Raw genomic sequence first — 19958 nt, forward strand, 5'->3', positions numbered from 1 at the left:
CTCCACGCCCCCTTCCCATACCTTACCCTATGCACCTCTTCCACTTGGCTGTTCCTGAGTTGTACCCTTTATAGTAAATTATAGTAGTAGTAAGTAAGGCACTTCTCCTGAGTTCTGTGAGCCATTCTAGTGAATTACCAAGGGGAGTGGGGGCCTTGTGGGACCCTCCATCCAGATTTATAGTCAGCCAGGCAAAAAGGTGAGGAGACTTGGCATCCCACTGCACCTGGCACCTGAAACGAGGGCAGTCCTGCGAGACGGAACCCTTAACCTGTGGCGTCTGACACTAAATCCGATAGTTAGCATCAGAATTGAATTGAATTGTAGGACACCTAGTTGTTGTTGGAGGGTCAGAGAAGTGGTATTGGAGAAGACACCATGTATCTGATATCAGAAATGCTGTCAATGAAAACGACAAAGGTCCTCTCTCTCGATGTTCTCAATCAGGCCGACAAGGCTCTTACTTCACACTTAGGTTACCATTTTGCACAGAAAAGAACAAGGGTAAGTATTTTTAAGGCTCTTGAGAGTTTAAAACAAAGATCTATTGGATCATGTGCAAAAAAAAGATTTAAAGTTTAAAAATGTTTAAAGTTTTTTAAAAGTCACTTTGGCCGTTTGGCCATGGAGCACTGAAGTCTGGATAACTATTACACTATCTCCCACCCACGAGTAGTTAACTTCTTTTCCTCTCAGTCTTTATTCATGGGATCGCACGTATTCCTAATCGCCAATCTAAACAGAAACAGATTGGTGCTTTGTGACTATCTAGATGGGTGGCATGGGGTGGGAGGGAGGTCCAAGGGGGGGGGATATAGGTATACATACAGCTGATTCACTTCATTGTACGGCAGAAACTAACACAACATTGTAAAACAATTTTACTCCAATTAAAAAAAAAAAGAGAGAGAGAAAGAGACACGGGGCTCTGTGCACACAGAGGATAGGCCATGTGAGGACACAGTGAGAAGGCAGTCACCTGAAAGCCAGAGAAAGGCAAGAATCCAATCCTGTTGACACCTTGATCTTGGACTTCCAGACTCCAGAACTGTGAGAGAATAAGCTTCTCTTGTTTAAGTCAAAAAAAAAAAGCCAGAAACAGAGATTTACCAATTATTTCTTCTTTAATCTCCCATGACTTCAAGTGAATACTGCTGAAACCAAAACCTCTTTTTTTATGACCTTTCCTATTTACAACCATAAGTAATCTGTTTGTGGTTGTGGATAGTTTAATGTAATTCAGACAGAAAGGACCAATTGTTTTCATTTGAAGAGTTACAGGACTCATTTGCAGATTATGAAATTGAAAGAGCAATTTCACAACTTGGCACTAACACCGAATCTTAAAATTAGTGCTCAGGCACCCCTAAAGATGATTTTAAAGCTTGAGAACACACAACAGTAGCCCTCTATGGCCACCCCTCCATAGGCTGGTTGTGCCTATGGGCTGTTTTTCCCATTTACAGCTGGTGAGATGCTTTAATTGGTTGATGTACGACTGACTCCTCTACAGGGTGGTGGCCATGGGTACAAGAAAGCGCACCAAAGGCAGCATGGGGTAGGGGTGGGGGGACCTTAAGGACACCGGGTGTCCTGTGGCCAGAGAGCAAAAGGGAGGAAAGTGAAGGATAACCTCAAGGCTAAGCCCACATGACCTAAGTCATATTAAATTTCACAGAGAAAGCAAAGCGATGATTCGAGAGGCAAAAAAATCGGTTTTAGACACCTTAAATTCAATGGGTATTCAAGTGAATGTTTGCTTCCAAGTAGAAAACAAAAACAGTAGGAACAAATGGAACTTCTAAGAGAGGAAAAACAAAGGGTGCACAGATTTGTTCACATTTAAGAATGGAGAAGCACATGTTGGGGAATAATACACAAGAGTAACCATGACTAAAACCTGCAGGGAAAGGAACTGAGGGCATAAATGCTGCAAAGAAAATGAACAACCGGGACTTCCCTGGTGGTCCAGACTCTGCGCTCCCAGTGCAGGGGGCCCAGGTTCAATCCCTGGTCAGGGAACTAGATCCCGCATGCCGCAACTAAAAGATCCCGCACGCCGCAACTAAAAGATCCCGCACATAGCAACGAATATCCCGCACGCCACAACTAAGATGTGGCGCAGCCAATTAATTAACTGATTAATTAATATTTTTAAAAAAGAAAGAAAATGAACAACCAAGGAAATACCAACACACGTGGTCCCAGGAGGAGCACGATCACACTGTGATCTCTAAATACCATTTCCCAAGAAAGCAGGCTTTTTGAAGAAAGGGCCGATTCCACCCCTTGAAACAGGAAATGTATGTGACAAACCTGGAATTTCTTAAACCAACCATCAGGGAAGCTATCACTATTGAGGAAGCATCAAAAGGACAGGCCTCTCAGGAGAGGAGAATTTCAGTATCAATAAGAATGATTCCAGGCACTGCATTGGTGGCGCCGTGGTTAAGAATCTGCCTGCCAATGCAGGGGACACGGTTTCGAGCCCTGATCCGGGAAGATCCCACATGCCACACAGCAACTAAGCCCGTGCGCCACAACTACTGAGCCTGTGCTCTAGAGCCGGCGCGCCACAACTCCTGAGCCCATGTGACACAACTACTGAAGCCCGCGAGCCTAGAGCCCATGCTCCGCAACAAGAGAAGCCACCGCAATGAGAAGCCCACACACTGCAACGAAGAGCAGCCCCACTCGCTGCAACTAGAGAAAGCCCGCATGCAACAACGAAGACCCAACGTGGCCAAAAATAAATAAATAAATAATTTAAAAAAGAATGCTTCCAGTAATTCTGAAACCCAAGTGTGTTTAAACTCATTAGCTCATAGTTACACAAAAACTCATTGATTCAAAAACAAAAACAACTCATTGGTTACCCTTGTAGGATGCCAAGGCACCCAATATTTATAAGGTAGTAAATAAGTGGAAAGAATGAAGTATTTTTCCTATCTCTCTTACACAAACTGTACTTCAGTAGAGTAATTCAATAGCCTGCAAGGACAAGTTCCTCTTTACAAACGCATTCTGACTAATACATGAAGAAATTGTAGAATTAGAGTATTACCATCCTGCAGCCACACGACAATGAATCTAAGCAATGATCAATGGCATTTCATAACCCAAAGACAGGCATCATGTACCTCCTGATATAAGAATACAGCACCACCTATTACTTTGTCTTGTGCAAACAAACCAAAAGTGAACTTGAGTCTAATCCAAGTCCCACAAGGGTCAGAGGAACATGGTAAGTCACCACACATGGATGTAGTTCAGCAAAGTAAGAATGGGGAACATTCTGCAGAATAAACCAACTTCAACAAATACACTACACCCTCCCCCGCATCCCAAAAAAAAAGACATACCTATTGATTAAATGTCTTGAAAAATATCTTATTTGGATCCTGACTCAAATAGTTTTTTTAAAAAGATAATCAAGGAAATATGAATGATTAGATTTGATATGTGAGAGTTACTATTCATTTAATACATTTATTTTTTAAAGAGACTGTTATGGGTTGAACTGTGTCTTCCCCAAAATTCACAGAACGGAGTCTTAATTCCTAGCACCACAGCTCGACTATTTTTGGAGACAGGGTCTTTACAGAGGTAGTCAAGGTCATTAGGGTGGTCCCTAATCCAGTAGAGCTGGTGTCCTTATAAAAAAGAGAAATTTGGACACAGACACACACAGCAGCACCACCACATGAAGGGTGGATTTACACTGTCGCAAACCAAGGAACTACCCAAAGAGAGAGAGGCCTCAAACAAATCTTTCTCTCACAACCCTCAGCAGGAACCAAATGTGCTGACATCTTGTTATCAGACTTCTAGCCTCCAGAACTACGAGATTAAAAGTTTGTTGTTTAAGCCACCCAGTTTGTGGTGCTTTGTTCAGCAGCCCTAGCAAACTAATTTGGAGACATTTAACTTTTAGGGATGCATTCAGTATTTACTGAATTAAGTGACGTGATGTCTAGGATGTACTTTATGTACAGTAGTCTGGGAAAGGATGAAGAGGTTAGCGTTATTAAAAAGAAAAGAGACTGGCTATATATTGATAATGGTTGAAACTGAGTGTCATTATATTAGCCTTTCTTTTTGTTTATGTCTGATATTTTCCATAATAAAAAGTTTAAATAAAGGGCATAGAGATCTTTGAGATGACCATCCCAGAAGAACTATAAAGCACAGGACACAAGTCCAGGCATTGAGTGCAAGGGCATGGTAAACACGGGGAGACAGCAGATTAGGAGCAGAAATACGTGCCGCGTACACCACTCACCTAGGGGTCACAGGGAAACACTGGTATTCCCCAAACCCCTTGCACCAGCTCATCTCTCATGAAGCAAAGCCTGACCCATCCCAGAGCAACGATGCATGAAGAACTCTACCACCCTCGGTTCTGTAAATGGAACAGTTTACCAATAACTTCCGCAAATAACCTGTCCAAGCCCATTCATCACTCATAACCACATATTTCCTCCAGACCTAGGGAGGATCCAGTTTCTATTGGGTTCACTGTCCAGCCTTCAGGGGCATGGTGAAAGCAAATAAATGATGATAATTTTAAGAAATAGAAACTTACCTTTCAGGGGAAGTGTTCTGTTTGAGTAACCTGATTAAGAGCAGAAACTCTACCACTTTCCAGCTGCATGACCCTGGGCAAGTTACTTCACCTCTCTGACCTCAGCTGCCTCATCTGTAAAATGGGGACATGGGACTGTGGTGAAGATTAAAACAAGTTAATTCAGCACCCGGCACATTAGTGCTCAGTAAGAGTCAGCTATTTATTGGCCAGTGCTCAGAGTCAGGCCATGGAGAAGAAAGATCACCTATCAGTGTCAACGGTCTCATACTTGTTGTAAAAGTTCCTTCAAAATTACTTGACAGAGATCAACTACTTCTAACAACCGTTCATACTCAAATTCACTGAAGCCATGGTGATCTTCAAACAGTCCAACAAAACCTCTTCTTTCAGATTCCTGGACCCAATTCCAAAGTGTGGAGGGGTGGTGTTCCCACACCACCAATAAACAACTCTTAGATATTAGATGCACGTCTCACAATCCAACTCATTTCTGACACTATCTACCTGACACTATCTACCTGGAGATAGAATCTGGTTAAGGGTTCAGTCCCGTAAGACTGCCCTCCACCCTTCAGAAGCCAAATGCAAGCCCAGGCTGTCACGTGTACTTCAGACCAAACAACTACAGACAGGAGGTTCCAACAAGCCCTCCCTGGGTCTGATTAATTTACTAGAGCAGCTCAAAGAGCTCACAGAAACATTTAACTTACTGGATCACCAGAATATAGTTTAGGAACAGCCGGATGGAAGAGGTGCCGAGGGCAAGGTGTGAGGGAAGGGTGTGCAGCTCCCATGCTCTCTCGAGTGCACTCCACACTTTACCACTTTCCCCACATGTTCACCAACTAGGAAGCTCTCTAAATCCAGTCCTTTGGGGTTTTTATGAGGCTTCATTACATAGGTATGATTGATTAATCATTCGCATTGGCAACTAATTCAACCTCCAGCACCCTCTCCCGTCCCCGGAGGCAGGGGTGGGTGACAGCACACTGTGACTCAAAGTTCTAACCCTCTAGTCACCTGGTCAGTAGCTCTTACCCTTAAGCGGTTTCCAAAAGTCATATCATTAACTTAACAAAAGACACCTTCATCATCTCACCACTTACGAAACTCCAAGGGTTTTAAGGAGCTCTGGGTCAGAAACGGACCAAGAGCAAATATATATTTTTATTATAAACCACAATATCACACCTGCAGCCAAGGGATTCCCTGGGGGCCAAAGAGGGAACCAGCAGGCAAGGTTCTATGCCACCTTTGAATAACTCTAACTTTATCTATATTCACATACCAGGTTTCTGCCATACCATCTCCTCCGAAGAAAAGAGAGAACTTTGAAAATCACCAACCCAGAACAGTGTTTTTCTGCTACTACATTACGACTCCAAGATGTCTGCTGCAAAAGGCAACCTTTAAGGGGCTTCCCTGGTGATGCAGTGGTTAAGAATCCGCCTGCCTGGGGCTTCCCTGGTGGCGCAGTGGTTGGGAGTCTGCCTGCTGATGCAGGGGACACGGGTTCGTGCCCTGGTCTGGGAAGATCCCACATGCTGCGGAGCAGCTAGGCCCGTGAGCCATGGCCACTGAGCCTGCGTGTCCGGAGCCTGTGCTCCGCAATGGGAGAGGCCACAGCAGTGAGAGGTCCACGTACTGCAAAAAAAAAAAAAAAAAAGAAAAGAATCCGCCTGCCGATGCAGGGGACACGGGTTCGAGCCCTGGTCCAAGAAGATCCCACGGACCGTGGGGCAATTAAGCCCGTGTGCCACGCCTACTGAGCCCACGTGCCTAGAGCCCATGCTCTGCGACAAGAGAAGCCACCGAAACGAGAAGCCCGTGCACGACAACAAAGAGTAGCCCCTGCTCGCCGCAACTAGAGAAAGCCTGCGCTCAGCAGCGAAGACCCAGTGCAGCCAAAAATAAATAAATAAAATTACGTTAAAAAAAAATAAGTACCAGCCTCATCTCACAAGGTGTCCTATTACAGTGTATTTTTCATTACAGTCTGAAACACAGGCATCTCTCTAAAGCTTTAGCCCTTCTGCCAGAGAGCGGATGTAACTCGCTTGAGTGTAATTTACAGGGAAGTTCAGCCTCGTCCCACTACATTTTACCACTCATGCCACGCTCCCCACCCCCAAACTTCAGAGAAAAAACTTCTTTTCATCATGAAAGAAGCCAAGGCTTTCTAACATTCCTTATGCCCTAGAAGTCAACTTTCTCCAAACTGGTTACTAGGGGGTGGGTTCAAACTAACAAGCCAAAGTGTTTCAATAAAGAAAGTGTTCTGTTAGGGCAATCCTATGGCCCAACAGAAAAAGCCTTTTAAGATTTCCTACAAGATCTACTTACTTCCAAAAATTGCCTCAAGCTTACACAGAACAATCAAAAAGAACTTCGAAAGAGAAATCATTAAGATAACTCTGCTGAGGAAAAAAAGCAAAGAATATTTTACATTGCAATGTTCGACTTGTAGTTTTGGGCTTTCATTTTCAGCATACTGGTAACTTGCCTTCCATGTCAAGAACCAGAGACCAACCCCCTGGTATGTCAGAAGCCTGGATGCAATTTGAGGATGCTTTAGTTATGAAGAGCCCCCCTTTACTCCCCTATGTTTAGGCCAGGAGACAGCTTCCACTTCCTTTATTCAATCACACCAGACAACACATGTGGCAGAAATATGGATCTTACAGTGTGGAAACCTCTTCAGAGTTTCTTCTCAAGATATTCATCTTCTCACCTCAATTAAGTCCAGGAAAAATCTGATATCCAGGCCTTGAGGTAAAGCCAACAGACATTCTGCATTTTCCAGCAAGTTGTAATTTTAAATTATGCATTCCCCATAAGTATTTGTCAGATCATATATTCAAAACTTTGCCTCAGAAAATACAGTCACTCCAGGCATGGGCAGTCAGGGCCTTATGATGCAAACCACTAACTCAGTAGCTCAGTCTGTTCTGCCAGACACTAACCTCTGTGGAAGCATCATTCTACTTTCAATACCTGATCCCCAAATGAGAACCTAACTTGCCCTTTACTCTAGACCCTTCATTTACATAATTAATGGGCGTTACATTTCCCTTCCGGGAGGGTATTCCCTTTTAACATTTTATGAGTACTAATAACTTTGATTGGAGAGTACTATTAAGATGATAAGATTAGGAAAAACTCTGAGAAGTCCTTTCCTAAGGCCTTGGCAATTTATTTTTTAAATGAAGAAAGATACCCCTTAAATTCAGAAAATGGGGCCAATTTAAGACACTGAGTCAGGCAAAAGAAAAAAGGATTCTTCTCAAAGGTGTCTAAAGTCAAGTGTTCTGGGGCTCTATCCCTTCTTCACCTCTTTGGTGTTTGCCCAAGGTGTTCCCTCAAACCCTTATCACACACGTTTACATCCCTTAGGGCATCTGAGGATGCAGATCTGTCCAACCTTAGGACTATTTGTAGAGGAGCCCTTCCAGTTCTGGTCACACCACAGATCTATTCTTCCAGTACCTCAGGCAAGAGGGTTGGAGGGGGAGTAGAAACAGTTTCTTCTATTTCCCTTCTACATTCCACCTATTTGGGGGAAAAAACAAACCTACCTAATTCTCCAGCAGCAGGTCCTTCCAAAAGTTAGTTTCCCCATATCTTTATCTGCCAAAACACTTAAGCAGTGAAACATTTAGCCAGTCCAGAACACTTGAGTGCACTTTACCATCAACCAAAACTAATGGGCTAGAAATCATTTAAGCCCCACATGACACACAAAGCGTGCATGACGTGGTATTCCAAGAACTTGAGAGGAATCCCTGTGTGTCATTCAGCAGGATCTAGTGGTAAAAAGGTAATGTAAATAAGAAATAAAAACATAAAATAAAGTATCACAGTGGTATAAAGATAATCAACAATCCAGTTACAGACCTTATAAAACGCCTCATAGCACTGTTATCTCATGGTGTTTCTGCCATGGTCCCAGATTCTGTCATTTCTTTGATGACCTCACAGAAAATGGCTTAGAAAAGCACTGGCAGAACAGGGGAGGAACTTTCACTTCTGGGATAGGACTCTGACTGGAAATTAAGCTCTCAGTTCCAAATACACCTTCCAACTCTGTGATGCTGGGACTGGGACTCTGCCCTATTATCGCACCTATGCCAGCCATTCCCTGGTGGTTTCTGCTGACAGAATGCACAAGATGGGGACTGGAGAGCACGAGTGGAGATGACACGTGTTCCTTCCCATTTATCAGCATCATCCTAACAGCCATGGGTTTGGGACTCTAGCGGCTCTGGGCATTCCCAGAACCAGCTTCATCACTTCCCTTCTTCCCCCATCCCAGGCACCAGCCACAGCCAGGGAGCATCCTTTGCTCACCCTCAGCTACTCGGAGCTCTTCCTTCAAGATTCTAGGATCTGATAACCTCACCCTGTTCCCTTGACCCCTTTCCTCCCCACTCAGCCTCAGGGTGGGAGCTGCTATAGTCCTCACTATCTATGGATTCCGTCTTTGCTCATTCAGCCCTCTAGCATCTGTGTAATTCTCCACATTTAATTCCGCCTGGTATAATACCTGTTTTTTTGTGTGTGCTATATAGGCTGCATCTGAGTTAAGCACAAGAACTTTAAGTTGGGAGGAAATGAATTTGTTGTTCATACCATAGCTAAAATGTAGGGTGCACTTATATGTACCAAGCATTTTTTTAAGGGTTTGAGCATGCATAATCCTATTAACACCCATAGCAACCCAATCAAGTGGCTGTTATCATCCCCATGTTAGAAAGGAGGAAAATGAGGCTTTGACAATTTTAAAAAATGGTTCAGAGATCACATATCTAGTAAGCAGTGGAGCTGGGATGTAATCCCAAGTCTGACGCCAAAAGCCTCCTGCAAAAAACTCTAAGGCTTTTCTAGATACTCCATGCTGCTCCTAAGGACTGTTTACATGGTTCACAAATAACTTAGTGCAGGTGTATGCTTGCTTTTTTGCTATTCTCATAGGTCTTATTCTGTAACAGTCCCCTTCCCTTTTAATATGCCATCACTTGATTACTAAACAATGTCATTTGTCCTGTGGAATGTCCCATATTCTGGAATTGGCTAGGTTTCTTCATGGCATCATTTCATTTGTGCCCCTACTGTCTATACTTCTTATAAACTCAAAGTCAGATTGAAATTGAATCCAGTCAAACCTCTATTTTTTTGACAAGAATTTTTCATCTTTGTTGCTATTGCGTCAAATCAGGAGGCATGTAATGTCTGGTCATTACATTTTCAGTGATTCTAAGATTAATTCGTGGATTCAAAGTCCAATTTTTCCATTATAAAGGGAGTCCAGACATATAACTGCAAAATTATCACCTTCTATAAGGCTTTGGCACGAGACAACCAGCAGGCTCAGTATGTACAAATAAAATGTTACACAAAGTGACTCCTCAAAAAGGAAATAACAGATGGTGGTCATTCAAGCCTTCAAAGAAAGGAAATATCCCAGTAGTTCATCCTACTCCTAACAAGCCCTCAATAGTTTTTGTCAATCAGTATTTCAAACCATCCTTTAAACTGTAAAGGGGTCAAAGGTCAAGAGTTTCAAAGTCTAGTTCCACGTCTCTTTAAATTCAGTATCTGTTCTTACTTAATTCTTTGAACCCTGTGGGGCCCATATTTGCCCATTTGAAAATGGAGATAATGTCACCAACTTCACCTTACCTCAAAGGACTATGGGGGAGGGTAAAACGAAATTTAAAAAAAAAAGTTAGATGTGGCAAATAAAGATTTATTCTCACAGATTAAATTTTACCCAGAATGAAGAAGAATGCCATGAACTAAAATCTTGAGAAGCCACCAAAACTAGAATCAACAATGCTCAAGAAGCCACTGCAATCTAAATTTGAAGAGATACTATGAATGAATTATAAGGAAACTACCACTTGCCTATAGCTGATATGCTACTACACTAACAATTCACTTACTTAAAATTGGCTGCCACCATTTGACTCTTTCATTGAAAGCTACATTACACTAGATCTAGTTCCCAAGTAGAAAATCATATTTAACACAACCCATGTTAAAATGAAGGGATTAATTAACATGCACACGCTACTATAAATAAATAACAAGGACCTACTGTAGAGCACAGGGAATTATATTCAATATCTTGTAATAACGCATAATGGAAAAGAATCTGAAAAAGAATATATGTATATATTGGGTTGGCCAAAAAATTCATTCAGGTTTTCCCATAAGAGGTTATGGAAAAACCAGAATGAACTTTTTGGCCAACCCAATATATATATGTGTATATATATGTATATAAAATTGAATCACTTTGCTGTACACCTGAAACTAACACATTGTAAATCAACTATACTCCAATTAAAAAAAACACATAAATAAAAAAGGGGATTAAACCAGTAATCTTGATACCATGACACTTGATTCAGGGACTCATCCTCCAAGATACTGAATTTCCTAAACAAATGTTAAACTAAAACAAGAAAATGCATTGAGTTTAATCTAATGTCACTGTTTCTATCTACAAAAGTATACATTATATAACTTGAAAAATATTCAACATAGACCAAAGAACCAAGTCCTACAAAGACTAAATTCAATAACATTGTTCTGAAAATAAATGTGCTGTAAAATATTCTGAGCATAAGTGATTTGTGACCAACTGGGACCTTGGAGAATGAGACCTCAGGCCAGCTTTCCTAAACTCACCACCAAAGAAACCTTTTAACCATTCTTTGCATTTTGATGAAGGTTCTGGTTTAGTGACTCTTCAAATGTCATTTTAGAACACTAATGTGAAACACACAAAGCTAGTTACTCTTGATTTTTATATTAAAAATACACAAAAGCTGAGCAGTTTTCCCTGCACCACCTTCTCCAAAGTAGCTTTTAAGAATTTTCAGGTCCATCATCTGGAAGAGTCAACAGACATTTCCTTTTATCTTTTCAACTACTGGGATCTCAAATTCTCACCATGACATCATCAACATGGTTTGGAAATTGCTGACACAGGCTATTCAATTGTGCTAAAAGGTTTGTGTTTATATACAATTACTACAGTGCCACCATGTGAGCAAAAGAAAGCATAGTAACATTTTAAAATAAGGCATAAATAGCAGTATTTGCTCTTTAAAAAATTGCCAAGGAGGGAACTGCATATTTAAATACAATTAGCAAAACTCATCAGAAAGATCTCAAACAAGATTCTGTGGGATATGATTGAATGAGCAAGTTTACGCAGTTACCCCAGAACTTACTTCAACTTTAAATATCTCAAAGAGCAGATTGTTTTCAAAGATATAGTATACTCTTACAAAGCAAAGCCCAATGCAAGACACAGACCATAAAAGAGAAGAACCATGTGTGTTCTAGCACATCCATGAGTTGGAAGGAGAAAAACCTTTGGAAAAACTACCAATAGGCTTAGATACTAAAATCTTAGTTTTAAATATAGAAATTCTTACCTCCCACTGTAAATGAGGCGGGATATTTCGTATCTGAAGTTTCCGAATCCTGCAGAAGAATTAAAATGTTTTTTAAAAGAAAAAAAAAAAGTAAATGCAGAAGATATTAATAGCCAACATGGATGCTTAGAAACTACTTTAAATACTTTATATCAATTACAAACTAATATATAATAAGAAAAGGCAGCCCAAGAAGGAAAAAGGAGACAAAGTTATCACAATATGCATACTGAGACCGTTTGGAAATCTAGCATCATTGGATTGTTATGGCTTATTCTAAAAGCCACTAAAATTGGCAGATACATTGTTTGAAAAACATTTCATCTGATGACTATATTCTAAGTTCAAACCCTTTAGCCTCAAAGTAAGCGTCCCAGAACACAAACAAAGCCTTAGTCCAGATGTTCTTAATCTGAGATCACAGCCAAGGGGTCCATGGACAGAATTCAAGGAACTTGGATAGCAGGGGTGGGGTATGGGGGAAATCACATGTTTATTTTCACTATCCCCTAACTGAAATTTAGCACCACCTTCAATTATGGATGTTGGCATCAAACGACAGTAGAATTATATGACTTGTACTTTTGACATTAAAATAAATCAGATATTTTCACATCACTTACGTTGTTGCAGATCTTTAAATATCATGTATAATCACTACTGTGAAAGTTAGCTGTGTTGCTAGAACTTTTCCTTATTATGTTAACAAACACATGCTACTACAAGCTTTAACATTATTCTAACTTTATTTCAAAATAATTTCCTTTATAATCCCATGTGTTTTATTTTATGCACTTAAAAATACCTTAAGAGGTCCATACTTTTCAGGCTGCCAAAGGAGTCCATGGCACAAAAAACATTAAAAATCCCCTACCTTAGTTCAAATGCCTACACATATACCTATACATATGCTATGTATATAAAACACAATATGTATTTTATATAATAATAAAATCTATTGTAATATACGTCCCTCTTCTTCTATCCCCTCCTCAATACTATCAGAGGGAGGGAGCAGAAGAAGAGAGGGAGGGTGGAAGGAAGGAAGGAAGGAACATGAATTATGTGAGATTGTACTACGGATACCACATACCAGTCACACTCTTAGAGGGAAAGGAATTTACAGTCAACAGCTATTTTAAAAAAAGAGAGAGACTAACAATTGGGCATGACATCTCAAGTGAAATATTTTTTTAACTTCTAGAACTATAGTTAATTTCCTTTTCTGGGTCAAACGATCCACTTTTAAGTACCACAGCAAAACACCAGCTGGGACTACATTCACAGCCTACTCCTTTGTCTCTCCCATTCACCCCAAAGCCTTAAGAACAAATAAATGCCACAGACACTGCCTATCCCTTATGGAACTCTAAAGAACATATAGATTAACAAACTCAGGTACATCCTGTTTATAATGATAAAATAGACAATGAAGGAAAAATCATTTTTACATTATTTTTATGAGACAGTGAAACAAAGCACAATCACCAAGGGCAATGTATCAAAGAGATAGTGACAGAATGCCAATTTAAGAAAAAATTTTCAAACACCACATAGTCTTAGAATTTACACGTTATTCTGGGATTTGTTTCAAAAATAACTCATGTGCTAAAAAAAAACTCATGTGCTAATAAGTGTTAAAGCTGCAGGATGTGTACTGTATCTCTGCTTTTGTGTAAGTTTTATATTTACCTTAAAAAATATACCCTAATAAAAACATTCCTAAAACATAGATTTCAAATCTGCCATGTATTGCTTTAGGTAGCAGAAAAGTTACTCACACTGTGTAAATACTTACCCTGGGTAACCAAGGAAGTAAGAATTATTTACTATACATTGCAAGTACTAATCTGTCAATCAAGCATCTGACACAGTAATAAATTACAGCACAATGTTAAGAAACTAAGTATTCATCTCTACTGGACTCATTTTTCTGGGTATATATATTACCAAAAAATTTTCCCAAAAGCACACACAGAAGTATACATAGAGAGTTATGGTCACCAAGCAGGTAATTATTCATTATTAAAACAACAAATACCTACTTCACAGGGTTCCCAAGAACTTCTTTAAATAGGATACTATTTTTTGTACATTAGAAGTAATCCATTAGCCATGTTTTCCCCACACATTCTTCAAAATGTACATCTGACACCCATTTACTTATTAGAAGTTACTCCAGAATAATTATTTCCCTTAAATGGCTGTCCCTTTTCCATTATCTGATTCTCTCGTGTTTCATTTTAGACAAATACCAGGATTATTTTCATACAGTTAGTGTTTTGACATCTAGCACTGTTCTTTCCCACTTACCCAGTAACTAATCTTAAACTCTGCAGTTTCACCTCTAGCTCCTCTCCCCATGGTCCACTCTTATCACTACAAGAGCCAAAAGGCCCAGCATTAAAAAAGTCCAAGCAAAGGCATGAATTCTCATCTAGTACATAAACACAAACCTCTGACCCAGAAGGTACTTGAGAAAAAGGACCCCACTCAGCTGTACTAATCAAGTTGGCTATACACAGTTAAAACACTATCACCTGGACTTCCCTGATGGCGCAGAGGTTAAGAATCCGCCTGCCAATGCAGGGGACACGGGTTTGATCCCTGGTCCAGGAAGATCTCACATGCCTCGGAGCAACTAAGCCCGTGCACCACAACTCTGAAGCCCGAGCCCCTAGAGCCCTTCTTCTGCAACAAGAGAAGCCACCGCGATGAGAAGCCCGCGCACGACAATGAAGAGTAGCCCCCGCTTGGCACAACTAGAAAAAGCCCGCGCGCAGCAACAAAGACCCAACACAGCCAAAAATTAATTAATTAATTTTAAAAAAAACAAAAAAACACTATCGCCTGTATTCTTAGCTCCCATCTCCCATCTGAGCTTTTAGAAATAGGTTGGTTATATTTGGGTTTTAAATACTTAACAGTCAAGAAAACGGATACTGTTTTCCAGTGTGATTACCCACTCATTAAAGTTCAATTTAACTATCAGCAAAATAAGTTGGTGTTTCACCTCCTCCTAAAACACACTTACGTAGTAACAAGGATCACACCCTGTAACAACAGGGACTCATTAGGCTGTCTTGTTCACTGTTGCATTCAGAGTCTGGAACAGTGTGTGGCACCTGAGAAGCACTCAATTGATAGTTAAATTAACATTTGTTATAACATATAGAAGGGGAAGAAAACACAAGACTCATGGATCCACCATCCAAAAACTAACATGATTTTATTACAGCTCATGGGGGAGTGAGAAGAACAATAGCTATACTGAAGTTTGAGAACAAAAACAGGAAAATGCCGATTTAATCTCTCGTGCTATTTTAAAAGAAAACTTCCACACAATCTACTTATAAGTTAATCATATAGAATTTAAGGGTTTTCCCCCGAGAGGGAAAAATGAGGTAAAGTTTAAGCTGTCATTTAACCTTTAAAAAATGCTTACTGTGCCTGAAATAGTTGCAATAAAATTCAGTACTCTTTTTTTTTTTTTTTGGGCTGCACTGGGTCTTCCTTGCTGTGTGCAGGCTTTCTCTAGTTGTGGCGAGCGGGGGCTACTCTTCATTGCGGTGCGTGGGCTTCTCATTGCAGTGGCTTCTTTTGTTACGGAGCACGGGCTCTAGGCGTGTGGGCTTCAGTAGTTGTGGCACACGGGCTTCGACAGAATCAGCACTCAGGTTCAGTAATCGTGGCTTGCGGGCTCTAGAGCCCAGGCTCAGTAGTCGTGGCACACCGGCTTAGTTGCTCCGAGGCATGTAGGATCTTCCCGAACCAGGGATCGAACCCGTGTCCCCAGCACTGGCAAGCGGATTCTTAACCACAGTGCCATCAGGGAAGTCCCTCATTATTTATTAAAAGCTGGTTTAATTACAGGATAAAAAGCCAATAAAGCTCATATAGACTCCTAAAGGCATCTTCAAAAGTTTTAGTAATAAATGGAACTGACTTAAATTGATTTTATGGAAGTTTTCAAATTGACACCAAAGTAGAAAAATCATATCAACCTCCATATGCCTGTATCAGTTACCAAGTATGATCACCTGATCTTGTTTATCTATACTCACACCTGTACCAACAAGTCCCACTTACATGGCCTGTCACGCTACAGTACATCTGTAAATACTGACAAAAGGAACTTTTTTGTTTAAAATTAACTATATCACCATTATTGCTTCTAAAAGTGATTAACAAAAATTCCTTGAGAATACCCACACTCTGTTTATTTCCAACTGCTTAATAACTATCTTTTTACAGTTGGTCTGTTCATATCAAGATCCCAACAATATGCCCACATGTGTAGAGTCAACATCTCTTAGGTCTCTTGGATATAAGAGTTCCCCTTCACTCTGTTTTCTTGCTATTTATTTGGAGGTCCAGGTAATAAATCCTGTGCAATTACTCATTCTGTGTTTTACCCATTGCATCCTCTTTGTGTCATTTTAAATAATTGTTTGCTATGTTGAATTTGATATACAATGATGTGTAATATCTTTACATTACAAAGCATAAAACATATATGAACCCACCTCACCAAATCAGAACAAGACAATTGAAGCTACCATGCTCTTCCCTCACCCTAATGCCTGCCTCCTAGAAAGTAACCATCACCCTAAATTTTTGTCATTCTCATGTCTTTTATATTAGCATCTTCTTTCAAACGACTCTTTAAGTAGACAAAATACTATTATGTCCTTAAAAATGGATAAAAACTTCATACTGAATATCTAGTTAGTTTACATTTCCCCATTTAAAAAAAAATTTTTTAAGTTTGTTCAATCAGTATCAAAAAAGAGCCATACACTGCACATGCTTCAGTATGACTCTAGCCTCATAAGCTGCATGTTTCCCTTTCTATCCTTACAACTTATTCGGAGAATAAAAAAATCCCAAACCTGTCATTTGTCTCCTGTTTCTCACTGCCTGGATTTTGCTACTTACACTCCCATGGTGGTGTTTATTATGATGTTACTCTGACCCCTATAAAAGTGGTAATTAGATCTGAAAATTTGACTTGTTTTTTGCTGTTGTTTGTTTAGGGAGAGACAATAAACTATCACAGGGGAGGTTTTATACTTCCATGAAAAGATACATTATCCCTGCTTGTCTACCTGTGATGTTGCAATCACTAATGATCACTGCCTAAATCCACTGTTTCATAAAGGTTGAAAATGTATTTCCTCATTGTATCATGCCTTCCATATTTTTTTAATGAATTTATTTGTTTGTTTGTTTGTTTATAGCTGCACTGGGTCTTTGCTGCTGCGCAGGCTTTCTCTAGTTGCGGTGAACGGGAGCTATTCTTTGTTGCGGTGCGCAGGCTTCTCATTGCTGTGGCTTCTCTTGTTGCGGAGCACGGGCTCTAGGTGCGCAGGCTTCAGTAGTTGTGGCACAAGGGCTCAGTACTTGTGGTTCGTGGACTCTAGAGCACAGGCTCAGTAGTTGTGGCGCACAGGCTTAGTTGCTCCGCGGCATGTGGGATCTTCCCGGACCAGGGCTTGAATCCGTGTACCCTACATTGGCAGGTGGATTCTTAACCACTGTGCCCCCAGGGAAGCCCCGTATTTTTTAATTTAGCTGGAGTTCTTCCATAAAGAACAACTTTCCTTTATCACATATTTGGATACGCTGAACCGAAGTAAGTATAGTAAAGGCAGGGTAAGTATTTGATTCTTTCCCTTCTGCAGATGGTTTTGTGCTGCTCATCACATCCCCCTGCTCACCTCTGATTTCATTCACAGCTGTGGGAGACAGTCCCAAGCACAGTGAAGTTGTCCCGCCTCCTTCCACCCCTAAGCACACCCTTAGGCATCTCTGTTTCACCTCAGGTTTTTCACCAAAGCCTCAGAAGAGTTCAAGAACAGCCCAGAAGAATGTAAATTGATACAGCCACTATGGAGAATAGTATGGCGGTTCCTTAAAAAACTAAAAATAGAACTACCATACAACCCAGCAATCCCACTGCTGGGCATATACCCTGAGAAAATCATAATTCAAAAAGAGTCATGTACCACAATGCTCACTGCAGCTCTATTTACAATATCCAGGACACGGAAGCAACCTAAATGTCCATCGACAGATGAATGGATAAAGAAGATGTGGCACGTATATATAACGGAATATTACTAAGCCATAAAAAGAAACGAAATTGAGTTATTTGTAGTGAGGTGGATGGACCTAGAGTCTGTCATACAGAGTGAAGTCAGAAAGAGAAAAACAAATACCATATGCTAACACATATATACAGAATCTTAAAAAACAAAAAAAAAAGGTTCTGAAGAACCTAGGGTCAGAACAGGAATAAAAATGCAGACATAGAGAATGGACTTGAGGACACGGGGAGGGGGAAGGGTAAGCTGGGAAGAAGTGAGAGAGTGGCATGGACATGTATACACTACCAAATGTCAAATAGATAGCTAGTGGGAAGCAGCCGCATAGCACAGGGAGATCAGCTCGGTGCTCTGTGACCACCTAGAGGGGTGGGATAGGGAGGGTGGGAGGGAGGTGCAAGAGAGAGAGATATGGGGATATATGTATATGTACAGCTGATTCAGTTTCTTATAAAGCAGAAACTAACACACTATTGTAAAGCAATTATACTCCAATAAAGATGTTTAAAAAATAAACACCCTTTATCAAAAGGGAGAATTAAAAAAAAAAAAAAAGAACAGCCCAGAAACAGAGGAGAGATGAAACCCTCAAGACAACCTGTAATTTACAGAGGAGAACGTTGCGAGCCAGTAGATACATGTCCCAGTCTTCCACCTGGGAAGCATTCTGTACATTCCTCAAAGGTCCTATTTCCTTATGGCAACCTCAATAAAGTGCCCTTCCTTGGCTTGTCCTAAACCCCCATTTCACTCTGCCCATTCCCTCATTTGGAGATGAAACCATCTCCAAAATAAACCAGCTTCATGCAAATCCTCATTTCAACGTCTTCTTTCAGGAGTTCAAAGACATTATTATTTCAAACTTTTCAGAATGATGAGTTGGTCCCCTGGCATTGTCCAAAGATGACCAAATGCTTATTTTTTTCAGTAACATTATGGATTCACAAATACTTTGTGTGTATCAACCCGCTGCATTAATTCCTTTTAATGCTCAAATTGCCCCATCTTTGGCATCAGTGGAGGCCTCTTCACACTGACCCTGTATCTTTTGAAATGACTTCAGCAATCTTTGAGAGCTTTTTTGCCTTCTGTTATGATAATCCAGGTTCAACTTGTACACTTCCTGCCCCCATCTGCAACCAGTTTCATCTACATGGAGCACCGGTTCCTTTTAGTCAGAAATAATACAACGAGACACAACCTGGGTGCTGTTATAGGGCTGGTCATCACTCCTAGGCCAGAGCTAGACAATACCCATTTTGTTTGAAAGCGAAATAAACCATGTGTCCACGGTGATTACAGTCATCCTTCCAAATTCACAGGGATTAGTTCCAGAAGCCCCTCAGATACCAAAATCCACGGATGCTCAAGTGCCTTATATAAAATGGATAGTATCCCATATACTTTACTTATTTATTTATTTAAATTTATTTATTTTATTTTTGGCTGCGTTGGGTCTTTGTTGCTGCACGTGGGCTTTCTCTAGTTGCGATGAGCGGGGCTACTCTTCGTTGCAGCGCGAGGGCTTCTCATTGCAGTGGCTTCTCTTGTTGCACAGCATGGGCTCTAGGCGCGCGGGCTTCAGCAGTTGTGACTCACGGGCTCTAGAGCACAGGCTCAGTAGTTGTGCACGGGCTTAGTTGCTCCGCGGCATGTGGGATCTTCCCGGACCAGGGCTCAAACCCGTGTCCCCTGCATTGGCAGGCAGATTCTCAACCACTGCACCACCAGGGAAGCCCTCATATACTTTAAATCATCTCTAGATTACTTATAATAACTAATGCAATGTAGATGCTATGTAAATAGGTGTAAATA

General features: G+C 40.7%; 1 protein-coding gene across 2 annotated transcripts in view; it reads right to left on the bottom strand.

The window, feature by feature from the left end:
* The window catches only part of IGF2BP3 (insulin like growth factor 2 mRNA binding protein 3), a 137492-nt gene that overhangs the window by 86278 nt on the left and 31256 nt on the right, over positions 1-19958 (bottom strand). For both annotated transcript variants that reach the window (XM_060157156.1, XM_060157155.1), the window contains exon 3: positions 12037-12085. In XM_060157156.1, coding sequence (XP_060013139.1) covers positions 12037-12085 — 49 coding nt within the window. The remainder of the gene's footprint in view (positions 1-12036; positions 12086-19958) is intronic.

The sequence above is a fragment of the Lagenorhynchus albirostris genome, chromosome 8 (assembly GCF_949774975.1).
Source record: "Lagenorhynchus albirostris chromosome 8, mLagAlb1.1, whole genome shotgun sequence".
Taxonomy (NCBI): domain Eukaryota; kingdom Metazoa; phylum Chordata; class Mammalia; order Artiodactyla; family Delphinidae; genus Lagenorhynchus; species Lagenorhynchus albirostris.